The 21965-nt window shown below is 40.6% G+C and overlaps 1 protein-coding gene across 1 annotated transcript in view; it reads right to left on the bottom strand.

Annotated features, from left to right (window-relative positions):
• Positions 1–21965, bottom strand: part of EPG5 (ectopic P-granules 5 autophagy tethering factor) — a 112746-nt gene that overhangs the window by 65148 nt on the left and 25633 nt on the right. The window contains exons 11-17 of the mRNA XM_077777649.1: positions 19779–19936; positions 18542–18696; positions 16714–16854; positions 10627–10791; positions 8397–8516; positions 7486–7745; positions 3992–4132 (exon numbers count right to left, since the gene is read on the bottom strand). Coding sequence (XP_077633775.1) covers positions 3992–4132; positions 7486–7745; positions 8397–8516; positions 10627–10791; positions 16714–16854; positions 18542–18696; positions 19779–19936 — 1140 coding nt within the window. The remainder of the gene's footprint in view (positions 1–3991; positions 4133–7485; positions 7746–8396; positions 8517–10626; positions 10792–16713; positions 16855–18541; positions 18697–19778; positions 19937–21965) is intronic.

The following is a 21965-nucleotide window of genomic DNA, read 5'->3' as shown; positions in this document are numbered from 1 at the left end:
CCAAGACACAGAAACATGCACAAGTTCAAGAGCATGAGAGGAACAGCATCCCAAGTGCCCCCTTTACCCCCTCCCCACTCTCACTAACAAATGCAGAGATGTTTGCAAAATCATCTCACAATCTTGTATTGGAAGTCAACTTCCTTCAAGGTGGTATAAGGGGCACTTGGTGGGGGGGAAACCCACCACAATTAGTCAGGAAGTGTCCTCAGTTTCTGGATGCACGGGCTCCCTCCTCTCTCCTCTGCTTCTGCTGGATTTTCTGCCTGAAACACTCCCCCATGCCTAACCTGCCAAACTTCTACTCACTCCCACATCTCATCTACAATGTCCTTTCCTCAGAGGATACTTTCTGTGCCTTCTCTGCCACCTAAAATACACCTAACCCATTAACCTCTCTCATGGCACCCTGTTCTTTTCCTTCATGGCCCTTAAAACTGGCAACTGCATCCCGAGGATGTGATCACTTCCTATGTATCTGAGGCCAACGGCCAGCCTGCTTCCCTCTCCACAGTTCAGGCAGCAGCAGTGCAAATCAATAAGCGGTTGTTATTGGTGAATGAAGTTCTCTCCCATTTCACAGGACACACAGTGCAGGCCCAAACGAAGCCCAAACCCTCTCTCAAGAGGAAAAGTGAGGGTGAGAAAGGTACCAATAAAGTGCTATAAGAATTCAGAGGACAGAGCCAGCACAGGCATTAGAAGGGCCTGGGGGAGATACATAGAGAAAGTATTTGAAACACAGCCTAGAAAGATTCATCCTTACTCAAAATTTAACGGTTAGGAAAAAAAATATAGAAGCCATTCAACCTAATTTTTAAATGTCTTTTAAAAATCACGAAAATCTAAAAACAATTTATTAAAAAGTGCCAGACATTGTACTTTATATCACTTAACCCTTACACCCAGACTGTATGAGAGGTGTATCAGCCCATTACACAAATGAAGAAACAGAGGTTCTGCAAAGTCAAGGAATTCACCTGTGCTCACACTTCTCAAGGCCCCAGCCAGGTGCTCCCTGCCCTGTTCCCTAACAGGCAGCTCTCTTTCCCTCTCTACGCCTTCACTCAGGCCTTCCCCAGCCTGGCCCCACCAGACCCTCTTTTTACCCCCTACCCATAGCGGGAAAGCCCCACCCTGCCCTGTCCTCCCCACTGGCCCAATACCTACATGTACCTCAAAACTCAACTAGAAACCCACCTCTTCCGTAAAGTCATCTCCTTGGGCCATCTGTTGTTTTTGTTCACTGAGCACCTTCCCTCTCCCTTCTGCTAACTGCACCTCCTTTCATTAAGGGAGCTGTCCACCCTCCTCCACCACCGCCACAGAATTCTGGGAGGGAGGGGCCCTCAGAACAGAATCTCTGTACCCTCCCCTCAGGACTGGCCAATCCCACCCAGCACGGTGACAGGCTCAGAGAGAACACATGACTAGGTCAGACCAATTAGGGATTATTATAAGGAACAACGATAAAGAAAAACATTCGCCTTTCCCACAGGAAAGGAGGATGGTACTTAGTTGTCTCTACAGCCACGCACTTTCATTCCCTACACCAAATTACACCTTCAGGGAAGACCTGAAAGAGAGGCAGGGCCAAGGGGCCTGGGAGGGAGGATAACAGAAAAACAGAGAAATGCTAATCCAGGGTCTCTCAACTTTGGCACTACTGACATTCTGGGCTGGCTAATTCTTTACCGTGACGGGCTCTCTTATGTACTGCAGGACGTTTAGGACTACTCTTGGCCTCCACCCACTGGATACCAGTAGCAGACTCCCTCAGGCGCCCCCTCAACCACTCCCTTGCCCAACCACCCACTGCTTCCCGCTCCCCATCAGGATGTGACCACCAAAATCATTTGCAGACATTACCAAATGTCCCAAGGGTCAAAATCACCCCTGGCTGAGAACTACCACTTTATTATTTTTTTTTAAATTTTAAATAGTTTACTGTCAAGTTGCTTTCCATATAACACTCAGTGCTCATCCCCACAAGTGCCCTCCTCCATGCCCATCTCCCCCTCCCTCTCCCCCTCCCCCATCTGCCCTCAGTTTGTTCTCGCCATTCAAGAGTCTCTCATGGTATGCCTCCCTCCCTTTCCCCCATTATTTTCCCCCTTCTTCTCCCCCATGGTCCTTCGTTAAGTTCCTCCTAATCCTCCTACACGTGCAANGCTTTGTCAAAGATTAGTTGGCTGTATACTTTTGGGTCCAATTCTGAGTTCTCTATTCTATTCCACTGGTCTATGTGTCTGTTTTTGTGCCAATACCATCCAGTCTTGATGATGACAGCTTTGTAGCAAAGGCTAAAGTCTGGTATGGTGATGCCTCCCATTTTGGTTTTCTTCTTCAATATTACTTTGGCTATTTGGGGTCTTTTGTGGTTCCGTACAAATTTTAGGATAGTTTGTTCTAGTTTTGAGAAGAATGCTGGTGCAATTTTAATTGGGATTGCACTGAATGTGTAGATTGCTTTGGGTAGTAATGACATCTTAACTATATTTATTCTTCCAATCCATNTGAGCTCCTTATATATTTTGGATACTAGCCCTTTATCTGATATGTCATTTGCAACTATCTTTTCCCATTCCGTCGGTTGTCTATTAGTTTTATGGATTGTTTCCTTTGCCGTACAGAAGCTTTTAATCGTGATGAGGTCCCAATAGTTCATTTTTGCTCTTGATGCCATTGCCTTTGGGGATGTGTCAAGTAAGAAATTGCTGTGGTTGAGGTTAAGGAGGTTGTTTCCGGCTTCCTCCTCTAGGGTTTTGATGGTTTCCTGTCTCACATATAGGTCCTTTATTCATTTTGAGTTTATTTTTGTGTATGGCGTGAGAGACTGATCTAGTTTCATTCTTCTGCATGTTGCTGTCCAGTTCTCCCAGCACCATCTGTTAAAAAGGCTGTCTTTTTCCCATTGGATACTCTTTCCTGCTTTGTCAAAGATTAGTTGGCTGTATACTTTTGNTTTGGTTAGGTTTATTCCTAGGTATTTTATGGTTTTTTGTGCAATTGTGAATGGGATCAGTTTCTTGATTTCTCTTTCTGTTGCTTCATTGTTGGTGTATAAAAATGCAACCAATTTCTGTACGTTGACTTTGTATCCTGCAACTTGGCTGAATTCATGGATCAACTCTAGTAGGCTTTTGGTGGAGTCTGTCAGGTTTTCTATGTAGAGTATCATGTCGTCTGCAAAAAGTCAGAGTTTGGCTTCTTCTTTGCCAATTCTGGTGCCTTTTATTTCCTTTTGTTGTCTGATGGCTGATGCTAGGACTTCCAGCAGTATGTTGAACAACAGTGGTGAGAGTGGACATCCCTGTCGTGAGAACTACCACTTTAGAATGACCTGATGTTATCATGAGCCCTTTCCCCAATCAAATGAGCCATTACATTCCCTTCTTGGTAAAACCAGTGTGCACTGGGTATTTATCATGTGCAATTAAGAGTCTTGATTATGATGCCATCCTTAATTCCCTCCCTCCTCAAGCAGCTATTTTTTTACCCTATATTCCACACACTTTTACCACACAATGCAAATGCAACTTATACACCACAGCATGGCCTTGCCAATAATGCTTTGCTTCATAACTTTTGTAATTACCTCAAAAGTCTTGTTTTCTCAACAAGATTATGTATGTCTCACGTGATGAGCACCTTCCTATGCATCTTATCTGTTTGTAATACTATAGACAATTAACAGCAACGTGTTTTGTTACTGTTACAATGGCAAAGCCATTTGCGGCTCAATGTCAGAAGCACTATTCCCAGGTTTCATGGAAACTGCTCTTTCAAATGCTAATAAACTATAAGCAATCTAAAACTAAATGAGAAAGGGAAGTTATCTTTCATGATAATAAAACCAGAATCATCATAAGAGTCACTGTTCATCAAACAGTAAGTTTTCTGCCTCATAAAAAATACACCAGTGATTTATACCATTCCCGATTTTACTTGAAAACTGTCATCCATACTCCACAGGCTGTTTTCTACTTACTGCTCGTTCTTCAGAAGGTAATACTGACAAGGATAGAACAAAGGCAGGATCTTATCCAGGACGTGAACCACTGTTCGCAAATGCCTCGACTGGACCAGAATTCCCAACAGGGGGATGCCTTCTGCACAGAACTTCTCGATGCTATGGAAAGAGACAAAGGCAATGAGCATGCCAGGTGGCCGGTTCAGAAAATGATGTTCTTCCAACGAGCCATCAGCCTACTTGCTACCCAGATGATCTCAGGTCTCCAGCACATTTTTGTAGAGCCAAACTTAGCATAGAAATACTAGCATCGGGACTCTGGGGCACTAAGGACCTTAACGGTTTCATCCATGTATTCATTTTAGAGATGAGAAAGGTGAAGTATCATGCCCAAATTCACATAATTTCCTAATGGAGGGCCAACATGAGAACCCAGGTTTGTAGCTTTCCAGTCCAGAGCACTTGCCACTACCCTATTTTGCTTCCCAATAGTGCTTCTTCTAAGAGTCGTGGGGCTCTTGCTGTCTGCATATTCCCACAAGGTAGTAGAGCAAAGAGAAGGTTCAAAAGTGAATTCATTCTGTTAGTATAAAATGGCAACATTCTTCTGAAACCAATTTGCACAAAAATTTATGTATTCTTTGACTCACTTCAGAAAGATCTATCTTTAAGAAATAATCTCAGGGCACCTGGGTGGGTCAGTCGGTTAAGTGTCCAACTTTGGCTCAGGTCATGATCTCACAGGTCGTGGGTTTGAGCCCCTCATCAGGCTCTGTGCTGACAGATAGCTCAGGGCCTGGAGCCTGTTTCAGATTCTGTATCTCCCTCTCTCTCTGATCCTCCCCTGCTCACACTGTCTCTCTTTCTCTCTCTCTCAGAAATAAAAAAGAAAAAGAAATAATCTCAAATGTAGAGGAAAATATGACAGATGATCCATGTAAAAGATGGACTTTTCAAAATTATTTAAAAATCACAAACTCAAGAGGCAGACATGATTTACGTAAATTTTGGAAAAATGCATTCAATGAAAATATTACATCATTTAAAAATAACGCATACCGGGGACACGTGGGTGGCTCAGTTGGTTTAGCATCTGACTTCCCCTTACTTAGGTCATAATCTCATGGTTCATGAGTGAGCCCCACATCTGGCTTGCTGCTGCAGGCACACAGACCACTCTGCATCCTCTGTCCCCCTCTCTCTCTCTGCCCCTCCCCTGTTTATGTGCATGCGTGCATGCACTCTCTCTCTCTCTGTCTCTCTCTCTCTCTAAAATAAATATTTTAAAAAAACACAATGTTTCATTAGGATGAGAAAGATTCTGGGTGATTTCTTTGACTACTGTTCTCTGTATTCTGTGATGTTATGTTCATATACAGCTTATACTGCCCTATACTCTGCCCCTAACCCTAAGCACATTCAAAAGATTGCTTTAAGTTAATGCTAGTATGTATATATCCCAGACAATCATGGTGGATGGAGTCCAGCCCCAAAGAGAAACTCTTTATTCACACCTTCACTCCCAGTCAGGATTTGGTAATCAGCACCAAACAAATATTTATGTTCGGGGAAGACACAGTCTTATCAGTGAATAAAGAGCCTACAGTCCCAGAATGAACATAAGAAACGAGAAAAATCATGAGATGATTGAGTTCAGAACACTACACTCAAAATCCACATGCCAGACATCACTAAACATGTTCAATGTATTATAACTCACTTTAGGCTTATAAAGTAAGTCCAGTACTATTATTATTCCCATTTAGGAAATGAGGAGCCTGAGATACAGGAAACTGAATGACACAAGGGCTACTGGAAAAGATGTAGATTGCCTTCCAAAGTGCTTAAATAAGATCTCTCCTCGTCCCAGTAGATCAATTCTACCCTCTTTTACTGAACTTTCAAATCTGTCCATCACTATCACTGGTCCTACTGACCTACTTGATCACCTTCATTCACTGCCATGAGGTGTGGGCTGCAGTAAGGACTGTTTCCTCATCACTCTTCAGTCTTCTCCCTCCCCACTCTGACACCTGGTGCTCCTTCCCACATTCATACAATCAAATATATGCCAGTTCAAGTTCTGGAGATACATTGATGACAGGATGATGTCCCTGCCTTCAAGAAACATGCAGTGCATGAGAACAGCGAGAGAGGCTATTACACAGTACAGTAAGGGCACTGCTCAGAGCACACAGGTGCTGCACGTGGGGAGTGGATGGCCCGAGGCTGAATCTGCAACACCACGGGCGCTACTCACCTGGCGAGGGTGAGCGTCACCACTCTGCCCTCTAGCCTCAGATGCCTTCTCTACTTACAACTCATCTCCAAAGCTTAGCTCCTCCACGCAGGTATCCTGCCCTAATGATCTCTCCTTCCTTTAAATTCCTTCTGCTCATACTCTTGAGTGGTTCCCAGTCCAGGTTGTACATCAGAACAATCTGGAGAATGGCCCCAGACTAATTAGATCAGGACTCTCACCCTCTTCTCTGCACAGGGAGCTTTAGAATCACTCCAAACGTGACTCTAGACAGCAGCCAGGACGGAGAAGCACTGCTCTACACCTCTCATTCAGCCCACGATCCTGTCTTTAGTGCTGCCAATGGTTTCCATCTACCATCTCCACTAAACTGTCAACAGCCTGAAGGCCACTAACTAACGATCCAGTCTCTCTCCCACTTGCTGGCACAAGGCCAAATATACACAGCTGATAAAACAACTAGCATCCTACTGAAAATACATGTAATGTGGAACAAGATGTTGAAATCAGCATGCTAAAAAGGTATTACTACAATGAATCTAAAATCAAAGAACCAGAAAGCATGTAGGTGAAAGAGATTTTAGAAAAACAAAGACTAAAAAAAATTAATACACTGTAGGAAAATGATCTCAAGTGGAGTGGGAGAAGAATTTTTAACCAACTAAGAATTCACTCAGTTACTTACTGCACCAGTTACTTATTGCACCAGCTACAGCCTTCAGCACTGGGATAAAATGGTAACACAAGACAACCACGGCTTCTGAGGTTAGGACCTCAAAGACGATCCCTGAGAAGACGGAACAGACAACTACCACACAGTGTGGAAGAAGCAGATATCACTCTGAGCTCACACCAGAGAAGCATTTCATTCCCCTGGGCAGGTTTAGCCCTCTAGCTGAGAAGCCGAAGTTTGGCTACCATCACTTTAAACAAAATTCAGTACAGATCACTAATTACTTTTATATGATCACTATTCCCAGGAAGAGAAAACATCTGCTGACACGAACTTTCTGCTCTGGGTGACACATATACTCTCTCCATAATGTACAAGGTAATTTTCTGGTAAAAATCTGTCTTATATGAATTTGGGCAACATTTCCCCTAGATAAGCCATTAATAAGGCTTATAATTTGGTCCTGATTGCCCTTAGATAGGTTTGATGAAGGCCTCAGACCTTGGGATGTGACAATGAGATCCAGAATCACTGACTACAAGGTTCAGCAACCCTAGGGGTTCAGCCCCAACACTGTACCTGTGGCCCACAGCCGTCATGGCCAAGGCCAGATAACAGCCGATGGGCAGGCCCGCCTTAACAGCCTTCAAGAGAGGATGAAACGTGGGTGACTCTGTCATGTCAGGCACGGTGCTGGAGAAGGGAACAGGTGGACAATTCTGCTGTATTCTATAATCATTTTTGTGCAGTTTTAACCTCAAGATCAAGTTCCAGGCCCACTGGTTAAATGAGGTCTCAGGTGTCTCTCCATATCGAACAATACTGGCCAAATATGAAACCTAAAACAATTATTTATTTCAAACCACATTAGTCACATACAAGTTAAATCAGTAAGCTCACCCGCCCATTTCCTTTTGTGATCGGTAATGGCCTCAAAAGAGAGGACACACTACTTACCAGTACTAAGTCTGCAGCACTCAATTAAAGCAATTTCTCACAACTGACCACTTCTGCTTACTCACTAGTCTCCTTGTGTGTCTGATCTGAGGCAGCGCAAGCAAAGGAGTAATAACACAAAAGTTGGGGCACAACTAATGCTGTGATAGTAAGTAAGTTTTAACAACCAGTTGGGAGTGTGGGAGATCCTTTACAGGGTCTGTCAATTTTGCTGGTGTGGAAACTCCCACCTTGGTCAGTTTCAAGCTACCAACAGGTCAACAATCTAGTTTTCAAAGTTCCCAAAAATTTAACAGTCAGCTCTCCTGAGCCAGGACACACCAGCTCCAGCTCAGGTCAAATGCCATAATATTAAAATGGTCACGTGCAGGCCACTTCTCAAAGAAAAAAATCTTCATCCAACCACAGAATTCAATTTCAGTATCTTAAGTTGCTAGGAAGGTTCTTAGGCAACCTTAGGGTATATACTGTGGCTTTATCCACCCAAATCATTTATAATAAAGATGTTCTCAATAGATAAGAGAAGGAAATACCTGCTTCATACTTTCAGAAAGAAGCCCGGCATATGGCTTCTGCGCAAGGTATTTCTGGTATGCTTCAAGGATCATTAAAGCCACTTCAGCATGGACTGCTTGATCCAGATGAAGGGTACCCTTTTAAAGAGAAAAATCATCACAAACATGCCATCCTGATTTTGTTTTAACATACCTTTGAACAAAAAGACTAGGAAGGATAGTAAAAAAAAAGTTGGATCCTCAACTTTCCAAATATTACATCACTTAACAATTAAGTTATAAAATGACAACAGGAAAAAACACGGAAATCTTAAAGAACCATTACATTATACTTAGGTAGTCTGAGTCATCTCAGACTCTCATATATGAATGTAATTCCCCCACCCCTACCCTAGAAGCTCCATGAAGACATTGGGTCACAGGTTTAAGGGCACTGCCACAAACCAGGAAGATGTTTAATTATTTTTAAAAAGGAAGATTCTTAATAAATTAAGTCTATATCCCCTTTCCTTATTTCATCATCAGTAAAAATATATAAGATACTCAACAACAAAAATAAAATATTCCTTTAGGAGCCTGAAGTTGCCTATAGAATTTCCCATCCAATCTTCTTTTGTAACTTAAAGAAATACATCCCTGAGGTGCCTGGATGACTCAGTTGGTTAAGAATACAACTCCTGATTTTGGCTCAGGTCATAACCTCGTGGTTTGTAAGATAGAGCCCCGTGTCGAGCTCCACGCTGACAGCAAGAAGACTGCTTGAGATTCTTCCTCTCCCTCTCTCTGCCCCTCCCTGGCTTGTGCTCTCTCAAAAATAAATGAAAGAAAAGAAAGAAAGGAGGAAAGAAAGACAGACAGACAGACAGACATCCCTAATCCTCTTCCAACGAAAGATCACGGAGACTCTTACAGGGAAGTCTTCACACAGCCTGCTAGGACACGGAGGACTGGAAGGTTCTATTCACAAGTCAGAGAACACGAAGATGGAAACGAGGCGTCTAGAGCTCTCACTGGAGTGGGAGAAGCCCCAGATGAAGCCATGGGCACACTCAGGTGGTCAGGGACACTCTGAGAGAAAAGTTCCTGGCTCCAGTTTCCTCATCTGTACAACAGGGGTCAAGTTCATGCAAAACACACAAGATGGCTGTGAGAATAAAAGGATTGGCTCAGAAAAAAAGCTGCCAGACTGTTATAGAAGACTGAGTTCTCTCCCATTTTCCCTTTAAAATGCTGAAACATTTTGATCTAGGAGCTAACACGTAAGGCCTAAAAAGGAAGAAAAGTTTTAACGGTCAAAATCATGGACATGGCATCTTTAGACACATATGATACATAGCAAACTCTTAATAATATAAAGCTATCAATAACAACATTAATAAACTATGACTGATAAAAACTACCATCACTGAGTACTTAATGTGCACCAAGAACTGCTGTAAACGTTGGACATGTCCTAACTCACTGAATCCTTACAACAGCCCTACAGGTAAGCATTATTAGTATCAGTGCTTACGGGTGGACACCTGAAGCCCTGACAGCTCAGCATGCAGTCGGGGTCACCCAGCCAGGAAATGGCAGAACTGGGACTGGAACCCAGGCATGCAGGCTGCCTTAGAGTTCAGGCTCTTAGCCAACACATGGGGTTCGGGGAGATGAATCTGGCAATGACGCGGAAGATAAAATGCAAGAGGAAGAAGAACCAGAGGCAGGAGAGGCAAACAGGAGGAACTGCAGCTACAGATAAAACAACAGATACAAATGGTGTAAGGAAAAAGAGAAGACTTTTCACTGTGGAAGAATTTATCTTCATTTAAAAGACAGTCACTCTACAAAACAGAATTTAAAAAAAGATCNGAGCCAAAGTTGGACGCTTAACCAACTGAGCCACCCAGACGCCCCTATACTTCCATTTAATAAAACCATGGTACCGAGATCCAAATTTAAAGCCATAATAAACAAGGAAATAGACTTTCATTTTACAAAAAGATTTTACAATTTAAATAATTATTTTTAATTTTTTTAATGTTTTATTTATTTATGAGAGAGAGAGAGAGAGACAGAGTGAGCAGGAGAGGGTCAAAGAGAGAAGGAGACACAGAATCGGAAGCAGGANCTAATCTCTGACATAGCTAATAGAAATTTGCAGACCTTGCAAATGATACTCAGAAATGTTTATGTTTTGAGAAAATGTTTCTCTAAAACTGATGTGTAGAACCTCCAGTATCTAGGCAATGGTTTTGATACATACCTGTTCACCAAATCCCCAATTCAGTCCTTCTAGAATAACACAGGCCAACTTGTTCTTCACCATTGTCAGGTTATAATTCAATAACCAGTCTCGAATCACAGCTATCTCAGAAGCAGAAGGTCGCCAGAGATACAAAGGCAGTTCTTTAAACAAGTATAAAGAAACCTTATTTAAAAGAAAATGATGATAATTAAGATCAAAACTTAAGAACAATCCTGAATTACTACAATATTATATTATTGAACTGCTTACAAAATGATTTTTTACAAAAGAAAGTGGGGTTTTGTTTGATTTTTAGACAAATGAAATGGACACCATGGACAGCCAAAGGAAATAAATATTAAAACCAATGATAACACCAAAAGCACATTTTGCTACCCTGTATAAAGGTTAATCTTCTATTATATATAATTTGGTATACTTCCATTTATTATTTTTTTAATTTTTTTAATGTTTTATTTATTTCTGAGAGACAGAGAGAGAGAGGGAGAGAGAGAGACAATGTGAGCAGGATCAGAGAGAGAGGAAGACAAAGAATCCAAAACAGGCTCCAGGCTCCGAGCTGGCTGTCAGCACAGAGCCCGACGAGGGACTCGAATCCACAAACCGTGAGATCATGACCTGAGCCAAAGTTGGACGCTTAACCAACTGAGCCACCCAGACGCCCCTATACTTCCATTTAATAAAACCATGGTACCGAGATCCAAATTTAAAGCCATAATAAACAAGGAAATAGACTTTCATTTTACAAAAAGATTTTACAATTTAAATAATTATTTTTAATTTTTTTAATGTTTTATTTATTTATGAGAGAGAGAGAGAGAGACAGAGTGAGCAGGAGAGGGTCAAAGAGAGAAGGAGACACAGAATCGGAAGCAGGATCCAGGCTCTGAGCTGTCAGCACAGAGCCTGACGCGGGGCTCGAACCCACAAACTGTGAGTTCGTGACCTGAGCCGAAGTCGGACGCTCAACCAACTGAGCCACCCAGAAGCCCCAATTTAAATAATTATTTAAATAAACAAAAAACAGAAATAGGCTCAAATACAGAGAACAAATTGGTAGTTGCCAGAGCAGAAGAGGGGAGGAATGTAGGGGGATGGGAAGGAGATTTATAACTTTCAATTATAAAATAAATTAAGTCATAGGGATGAGAAGTCTACAGTACAGTGATTACAGTCAATGATAACTGTAGTAACTTTGTACAGTGCCAGATGGTAACTACACTTATAGTGGTAAGCATTTCATAAACTATATAATTGTCAAATCACTGAAATGAATATGATATTGCATGTCAACTATACTTTGGTAAAAAAAAAAAAAATTACTATTTCTTCTCTGGCATCTAAAAAGGTATTTCTATTAACTTCCAAGCAATCTGGGGAGGAGGGACAAGGAGTGAAAGGAGACAAAAATGAAACAAGATTAACCAAAAGTTGGTAACTGTTCAAAGTAGATGATGGGTACACAGGGATTCATATCCTATCCTCCCTTTTATATATATTTGAAAGATTCTATAATAATTTTTTTTAAATCCTGTTTACAAGAAGTCTACAGCATTACTTTTTGAATAACATAATAAGATAAATCTGGTTCACTCAATAGTTTGCTTTAAGGGATACTGATCAGAAAAGCAGTTCATTTTATATTGTCTAGAACAGTGCTATCCAATGGCAATACAATGTAAGCCACATACGTAATTTTAATTTTTCTACTGGCCACATATTTTAAAAGCAAAACAAGTCAAATTAATATATGAATCTAATGTGTCCAATATATCATCAACATGTGATCATTATACAAAACTACTGAGATATGCTACATACTTTTTGTACACACTAAACCTTTGAAACCCAGTGAGCACTTTACACTTACAATACATCTCAATTTGGATGAGCCACCTTTCAAGGACTCTACAGTTATATGGACCTAGTGGCCATATTGGACAGCACAGATCTAGAACATACATACTAGTATTTTTCAGGTTCCTGCATTGCTCCCGATGAGAGGCAAAACAAAACGGGAAAGAACAGTAGAAAGAATGAATTTTAAAGAAGGCTTTCCTTTCCTTTGTATATGTGCATGCATGCACATTATTAAATTTTCTTGAGGATTTGTTAATAAAGGCCTTGAATATTGTGAATAAAATGGTAGAATAACAATTTTAAAGACAGAAAAATCCTACTTTGCCCTGTGAGAATCCGAAAGAGCAAAACAATGAGTGCAGCAATGAGATCTGTCCAGAAAAACATCTATCCCAGCAACATAAAATAATACTGTAGTATGTATCTGTCCACCAAGAATTAAAGTGTGGCTATCAGGAAAGACCCCAGGGGCATTAAAAGTTTTACAAGGGAATAGTACCAAAAATTCTATGCCAATAAATTCAACTAGTTAGATGAAATGGGAATAAGCCTTTAAAAATAAAACTTGCTAGGGGCGCCTGGGTGGCTTAGTCGGTTAAGCGTCCGACTTTCGCTTAGGTCATGATCTCGCGGTTCATGGGTTCGAGCCCCGCGTTGGGCTGTGTGCTGACTGCCAGCTCAGAGCCTGGAGCCTATTTCAGAGTCTGTATCTCCCTCTCTCTCTGACCCTCCTCTGCTCACGCTGTCTCTCACTCTCTCCTAGAAGTAAATAAAAATATTTAAAAAAATAAAAAATAAAAAAAATAAAACTTGATAAAACTAAGGAAAAGTAAAAATCTGAACAGTCCTATATTTGTTTAAAAAATGCAAATTGTGGGGCGCCTGGGTGGCTTAGTTGGTTAAGCATCCGACTTTCGCTTAGGTCATGATCTCGCGGTTCGTGGGTTCGAGCCCCGCGTCGGGCTCTGTGCTGACTGCCAGCTCAGAGCCTGGAGCCTATTTCAGAGTCTGTGACTCCCTCTCTCTCTGACCCTCCCCTGCTCACGCTGTCTCTCTCTCTCTCTCCTAGATATAAAAACATTAAAAAAAATTAAAAAAAAAAAAAAAGCAAATTGTTATCAAAGGGTTTCCTACAAAGAAAACTCTAGGCCCAGATGATTTCAATAGTAAACTCTATCAAACAGTCAAGGAAGAATTAATAGCAATCTTACAAAAACTCTTTTAAAAAACAGAAGAGGAGGAAATGCTTCCCAATGCATGTGATGAGGACAACATAATCCTAAAAAAGATACAACAAAAAATAATACATCAATATCCCTCATAAATATATATGTAAAAATCCTCAACAAAAAACATTACCAAAGTAAATCTATCGATATATATAAAGAATAATACACAATGATCAAGTGGCTTGAAAGGGAAGAATAACAGTTCAACATTTGAAAACTAGGCCAGTTTAGACCCACAGACCATTCCTAGGCTCTGGGGCTAGGTCTAATTCCTGATTATCCCAAGGTGACAGCAAAAATATCAAAGCCATCCTACTCATCTGAAGGCATAAAGGGTTTGAACAAGTTCCTCCAAAAACATCAGCAAGTTCACAAAGCACAAAGGAACTACAGGTATAAACAGAGAACAGAGGCACCTTTTAGAAGATATGTTCTAAAAAACATTATGGTTCCAATTTTTATACTTAAAGTCAAGCATACCGCTGGGCCAGTTTACCAGAAGTATTATGACTAAGTTTAAAATGTAAGTGTTCGTCTGTTAGCCAACTTGACAACAAACTATATTAAAAATAAATAAGTAAATAAATAAAATTCATCCATATGGGAAAATAAAATAAAATTAAAATTAAGATAAAAATAAAGATAAAATGTAAGTGTGGCCAAAACCAAGAAGCCACTCAAGAGAAAATGGTGATGAGCTCAACCAAAGGGAGAGAATCTTGTGACCCAGTGAATATTTCTTTGACCTCATTCCATTAGATAATCACTCAAAAATGAGCAACCAAAAATACGCTCCCATATATTGAATATAAAAGCCCTTTCATCTCAATATAATCATATCATATATCATGGTGGGATACAATGTTTTTCTTGAAAAGAAAAAGTATTACTGTCACTATGAAAACCCTATGGTGCTGCCTCAAAAATGAAAAATGGAATTACCCTATGTTCCAGCATTCTACTTCTGGTTATATACTCAAAACAATGGAAAGCGGGATCTCAAAAAGACAGCTATACATTCGTGTTCACAGCAGCATTATTCACAACAGCCAAAAGGTAGAAGCAATATGAGTGTCCATCAACAGATGAAGGGGTAAACAAAACGTGTTCTACACATGCACTAGAATATCATGCTGGCTTAAAAAAGAAGGAAATTCTGGGGCGCCTGGGTGGCTTAGTCGGTTAAGCGTCCGACTTTCGCTTAGGTCATGATCTCGCGGTTCGTGGGTTCGAGCCCCGCGTCGGGCTCTGTGCTGACTGCCGGCTCAGAGCCTGGAGCCTGTTTCAGTCTGTGACTCCCTCTCTCTCTGACCCCCCCCCCTGCTCACGCTGTCTCTCTCTCTCTCCTAGAAATAAATAAAAATATTAAAAAAAAAAAAAAGTACCTAAAAAAAAAAAGAAAATTCTGACACATGCTACGACATGTGTAAACACGGACAACAATATGTCAAATGAAATAGGCTAATCACAAAAGGACAAATGCTGCATTGATTCACTTATATGAGGTACCTAAAGTAGTCAAACTCTAGAGAGAGAAAGTAGAATGTTGGTTACCAGGGAATGGAGGGTGGAGGATGGAGGGACTATCTGCCATTAGCACACTCACACATTATAGCAGTATTACAGATGATGAAGAAAATCTTCATTAAGTGTATGTTTTTTAAAATGGTACATCCCCTGGGTGGCTCAACACATTGAATGTCTGACTTCAGCTCAGGTCATGATCTCACAGTTCATGAGTTTGAGCCCCGCATCAGGCTCTGTGCTGACAACTCAGAGCCTAGAGCCTGCTTCTGATTTTGTGTCTCCCTCTCTCTGTCCCTCCCCCACTGATGCTCTGTCTCTCTCTCCCTCAAAAATAAACAAACATTTTTAAAAATTTTAATGGTACATCCATACAATAGAGTATTATTCAGCCATTAAAAGTCACGAAGTGCTGACTCCTGCTACAACATGGATGAACCTGAAAAATATTATACTAAGTAAAAGAGGCCACTCACAGACCACATATTGTATGATTCCATTTATATGAAACATCCAGAACAGTCATATTTATAGAGACAGAAAGTAGATTAGTGGTGGCTTATGTCTAGAGGGGATGGAAGGACAGAGTGTGATACCTAAAGGGTATTTGGTTTCATTCTGAGGTGATGAAACCATTCTAAAATTGAGAGTGGCGATAGTTGCACAACTGTGAAAAAATGAAAAACACCGCCTTATATCCTTTAAATAGATGAGCTATATGCTATGTGAATTATATCACAATACAGCTGATTTTAGCATCAACAGACTACAAAAGGGCTTGTAAATGACAGAAATAAACTATATGGGTCATTTGACTTAAACTACCACTTTTATTTTCACTTTTCACCTATGTAAGTAGGGCCTTCTTTCTTAATCATAGTTGTTTCTTCCAAGTATAAAATATAAAAATTATGAAAGCCAAACAAACTTTGAAACACAAACTGTTATTAACTATAGACTGTAATTAAAAGAAAAGCCTGTTAATGAGGGATGTCTGGGTGGCTCAGTCGACTGGTTAAACATCCCGACTCTTGATTTCAGCTCAGGTCATGATCTCAAGGTCATGGGATTAAGCCCTGTGATGGGCCCCACACTGAGTGAGCAGACTTCTTTAAAATTCTTTCTCTCCCTCTCCCTCTGCCCCTCCCCCATGCATGCATGTGTGCATGCATGCTCTCTCTCAAAGAAAGAAAAAAGAAAAGATAACTAAAACCTGTTATTAAGGGAGGTACAAAGTCACTTTGAGGAGACTGAAGAGAAACAATCACAGCTTTTTGTAAGAAGCTGCTAACCCCAAGCAGGCGTGGTGAATGGCAGGGCCCGGGACACTGTACATGTTCTCTTCACCCTGCTGCACCCATCACTCAGTCATTACCAACAATCCGATTATTTTTCTCATTGTATTTCCATTACTCCAGGATTTAAGAGAACAAAAAAAAGCAAAACATACAAACAAAATCAGTGCTCTTACCATTCCAACCTGGTCAATGGTATCTTGAACTCTATCCAAAAGGATAGAAATTATCTCAGGGTGAACAGCTGTGATGGCCCCTAAGAGCTCTCGGCCAACCTTTGAAAAAGTCTCTCTGGTGGACAGGGTGACATAAGATACCTAAAAGTGGGAGGAGGCGGAGAAGGCACTTTTAATACCCATCAATTATCAGTCAAAACAGAGTTCCATAATTTAGGATGTTTTCAAGTAAAAGAGAAAGAGTCTCACACTGAGCTTCAGTTCACACCATGTTCAAAAAGATGTCAGAGAGCTAACTGCCTACCCCGAGGCTGAGAGTCAGGAGGAGAGGCAAAGGCACCTAGGTAATAACTTCAAGCACTGGGATCAGGAAGTATATCCCAAAGTCTGTCTAGCTACGTACCTTTGGTGTAAAAACTTTAAATTTCAGAAAATTGCTAAAATGATGAAAACCAGAATGCATTTCATAGAAATACCTATTTGCTCCCATAAAATAAGATCCCAACTACAAGAGCTTCTAAAATACCAATGTTTATTAACTCCTCTTAACATATTCCAAAGGACAGGTTATAGTCTACTGAAGCCAATGGCAAGCACTTTTTTTAAAAAAATACAATGTAACAGAACAGGAAAATAACAGAATAGAATAGAAAATTGTGAGAGAGTACATCTCATTTAGATTAAGCATTACTTCAATAGCACACATGCACATACACATACACACATACACACACACACAAACACAATCAGAATGTAATAATACACACACAGTGTAATTTTTACTGTGAGTACTGACCAAATCCTTGAAACATTCAAGAGCATAAATGTTACTATTACATTCACAATAGACTTTAAGAATGCCACTTACTGTATGTGAAAATAGACCTTCCCTACACACCCACAATATTCTCATACCATGAAAATAGTTTGGAATTCCAGATCCGTTTAGGCCTTAACTTCACAAGTAAGGATAAAACACAAGTACAGGACTAGGCTGGTACTGGGACCTGGAAGAGAGCTTTGGATCATCCAGTTTTATCACTCTCAAACCAGAGTACTGAGGAAAAAGCATTAAACACAGAGAATCTTCTTCAAACATAATTTTACTTAAATGTACTTGACTAGTTTGGAAGGAATATTTTTTAATGAAGATAAACAGATAAATGACAACCTAAATCGAAAATAATACATATTTTAAAATATATAAAACTGCAATAAAAATCTTGATTAACCACTCTGGGTTCTGTCTCTAGATACTTAGGGTTCCAAAGTCCACTCTCTTCCTCCATTAGGGATGGCTCAATGAAGGATCTCATCCCAGCCTGTCATTTTACAGATGAGGCAGCTGAGCCCAGAGTGGTGAGGGGTCTTTTCCTGCTGGCAATTACTAAATGGGCAATTACTAGCAGAGTTTAGCAGAGTTCATTCAAACAAACCCAGGTCTTCTGGCTGTAGCACCGGTATTCTTCCCACCATCTCACTGACATTGGCTTGGAAGCCAGGCTTCCGCATAATTGGCAGTGTTGCAGGGCAGAAGGACAGCACACCATGAAAACCACAAGTGTCAGGCTGTGCCAGACTGCCTATTCCTCACCAAAACTCATGCATCAAATGTCAAGAGACAGTAGGAGGAAATAGAATGAGTATGATTCATATTTTCAATATTCCTTAGAGCAAAATGATAATCTGTGGATATTCTATCTCCTTGCATAAATAGAGACAATACAAGTCAGTCACTTTTTTTAAAGCAATCCCCAAAGAATCAATGCATGGATAATCCAAAAGAAAACATTTTTTAGCTGATTTCTAAAACTTAAAATATTCTAACCTCATATATCTCCAGAGCAATAATTTTTATGAAGTCTTCATCCACATTGGTTCTTCTGGCCTGAGCCATCTGAGCAAATGTTGTCAGAAGGCAAATCTCTTCTGAGCTATTCATGGAAGAAAGACACTTCTCAAAGTTCACAAAATGTTCTGGGTCTGCAAGTTCATGGCAAGAAAATTAAAAATGGGTAAAGAATGAACATACACCATGTTTAATTATTCTTCCAGAGAGAAAGAAGATATAAAATTAAAGATATGTAGAAATATTTAAGCGTCTTTGTTCCAGCATAGATTTCTACAGGCATTGGAAAACAGCCAGAGACCAGATAAAATTCCAACTCTACATACAATGCAGCCTCAGAGGGGACATTTAACATCTCCAATTCTCAGTTTCTTCATCTGCCTTAAACAGCTGTTGAAGATTAAATGACAGTAGTCACTAGTCACGGGTTCTGTCAACTGCAAAATGCTACTACTGCCACTAGGTGAGACATTTTCAAAGGCACACTTAAAACTACTCGCTGTCAGCCAAAGGAATGACCTAATGAAAGCTGCTAAGATTAGCCAAGCGCCCCACACAAACACAGCACTCAAACAAAAGAGATTTCCTTATAAATGAAAATCTGGGGCAAAAAATGAGTTATAACCATGACTGCAATATTGATACATGTGATAAACAGTACACAGTCTGTTTCACCAACTTCTCAGAGGATGCAGTGTAAGCAATATTATATTTTGTCACTAGGGAGCACTATTGACAAACAGCTCTGTGACCCATGACAGAAAATTGAATGCCACAAAGACAAAGTTACAGAGGAATGATTTAAAAAAAAGAGCCTGTTCAAAAAAATGTATTCCCCTGATGGAATTTTCACAGTAAGAAGGCAGTAAGCCTACAAGTCTCTCCATATGTTTACACCTTTGAGAAATCAAAAGCAGTCTATCAAATGCCCTGTATTTTCAAAATAACTCCATGGGGGCATTTACAACCCACTTTTCATTTCCCATCCCCAAACTGGGATTATACCAAGTTACCACGCAGAGCATTTCAAGAATAGTGAAAACTGAAATTACCATTCTAGTATGTCAAAACAATAAAGCCGTCTTTCAAATTTCAAAATGTTTACTTATGAGTGCACAGAGTAAAATATTCTTAGTCCTTCTAAAAGACAAAAGGAATAAAGCCACAAGGAGAAAAGCGCAGAGGTGGGAAAAGACCCACCGTGGCCCAGCCGTACCTTGGAGCTGCTTCTTGCACTCTGCAGGCAGGAGACTGAGGCAGAGCCTCTCCAGGTTCCCGCTCTCCACCTGGTGCATGAGGTAGAAGAGCTTCCAGAGCATCTGCACGGACAGCGTCCCAAAGGGCATCTCTGACATAAACAGCCAAATGCCAAGTCTGCATGTGTTAAAGAGTAGGAATAATTTCATACATCAGTCAACTTCACCACACTGAGAAAGCAGGCAAACCTGCTTGGTAGAAAAAAAATTCTGAAATCACAGTACAGCAGTTTCTCTAACATGCTTTGGTCAACGCCTCAAGGATGGGTAACAATAACAGCAACACTCACAAAGCACTTACGCTGTGCCAGGTACTGTTCTAATCACCCTACGTCATCTCATTCCATCCCCACAAGACCCAGGCAAGAACTAGTATTGATGCTATTCCCAGTTTACACATAAGGCTACCAAGGCACAGAAAGGGTAGCGAGAGCAGACCTGTGTTTTAAACCAAAGATCTTGTTAAGACCTAGGTGACAGGCTGCTGAGACGTGGATGTATGTGTGTAAGCATACATACAGGTACGTGTGTTCACACAGACACATGTGCCATGGGTGGGAGGAGAATCAAAAGCCCTCCAGTGACTCCCCATTCATCACTGAATGAAATGCAAACCCTTCAGCCCTGCACTCAAAGGCCTGCACTATACAGTTCAGACCCATGTTTCGAATCAGAGCCCTTGTTGTGTTCAGACCATTCCTGGACAAGACTGGTGAGAACCTCTTCCCTCCAAGTGGCTATCAATCCATTTGTGAAGCCCTCCTCTGATGCCCTCCTCAGCACCATCACAGAATTCTGCCCACACCTGACTTTGGCAATACCATACTGGAGTGGGCAGAACAATCACATTTTCCACTTTGTGGAAAATACAAATTCCAAGGACTGCCTACAGAGATCCTGATTTTGTAGATCACAGTTGGGGCTCAAGGATTTGCACGTTCTAGTCACCGCAGGTGACTCAGACTCAAGTGCTCCTCAAACCACACAGTGAGATATGCCTCAAGTTACTGTAGTTTACATACACATACAAACCACAATTTGAGAACAGAAACCAGGTTTTGTTTATCTTTGAATAAACCACAACGTAACCCAGAGTCTTGTATTTTAATTATCCACTACCTAAACCAGTATTTTGAAAACAATCAGCACTCAACAAATGCTCACTCAACTTTTGTGGTGTGAATTTTATTATCAAAAAAATCTTTGAAAAAACAGGGAGGCACTTAAAACTATTGCTTTATTTTGGGCAAAACTATAAACTGTCCAATTACAAACAAAACTTATTAAGAGAATAAGAAAAAAGTATTTAATTTTGCATGCCTGACCCACACCTATGCCCGAGAACCACCACTGACCTAAATTCTGAAAAGCAATAGCTAGACTTTTGAGCACATGTAGAAGAAACTGTAACTTCAGGTGGGCCAAGCTCCTGTCTTATTAATTATCCTAACACCTCACATGGGACTGGACACTCTTGTATGACTTCTCCCAAAACAATGAGAGGAAACTACAGAGGCCTTAAAAGTAAAGTCACAGGACGCTGTATTTCAGGCTACAAAATTCCGCAGACGGCATATATGCAGTAAGTGCTTAGGCTTCTGTGGTCTTTTGGGTTTGTTTCGCTTTAGGTTGGAGGATAACCACTGTCAGAAATTTCTACAAGAGTGCCAAATAAATTTAAATTTCATGACTTTAAATACCTGATTCTCCTATATTTCTTTTCTAAAATAAATTCTACTCAAGAATAACAATTCTTGATATTTTAAAGTTTAAAATGATTATCATCCGTGAATTACATATATAATCCTAGAGGAGAGTTCACTGCTCAGAATCTAAGAGCTAGCAGCTATGGTGAGAACTTTCTATCTCAGCTAAGCAGGTCCAAGAACAAGTGATGGGAGAGCAGAGATAGGACACTATTCCTTTCTCCCCGCCGGGTTCTGCTCAGGATCTGCTGCACCTCATGAGACCACTGAATTTACAGACAACACAGAGTGTATAACGTGTAAGCTAAAGACTTCTAAGCCCAAGTTCTATTTATCTTAGACCCATGCCTTCTGAGTGCCTAAAAGTGCTTAAGACTTAGTCAAGGAGTTGATACTTCTCTAAGCGAGCAGTTATTCTATTCTTCATATGAAACCACAAAA

The sequence above is a fragment of the Crocuta crocuta genome, unplaced genomic scaffold (assembly GCF_008692635.1).
Source record: "Crocuta crocuta isolate KB4526 unplaced genomic scaffold, BGI_CrCroc_1.0 scaffold36, whole genome shotgun sequence".
Classification (NCBI taxonomy): Eukaryota; Metazoa; Chordata; class Mammalia; order Carnivora; family Hyaenidae; genus Crocuta; species Crocuta crocuta.
The sequence above is the reverse complement of the archived record's forward strand: the minus strand, read 5'-3'. Positions and strand labels throughout refer to the sequence as shown.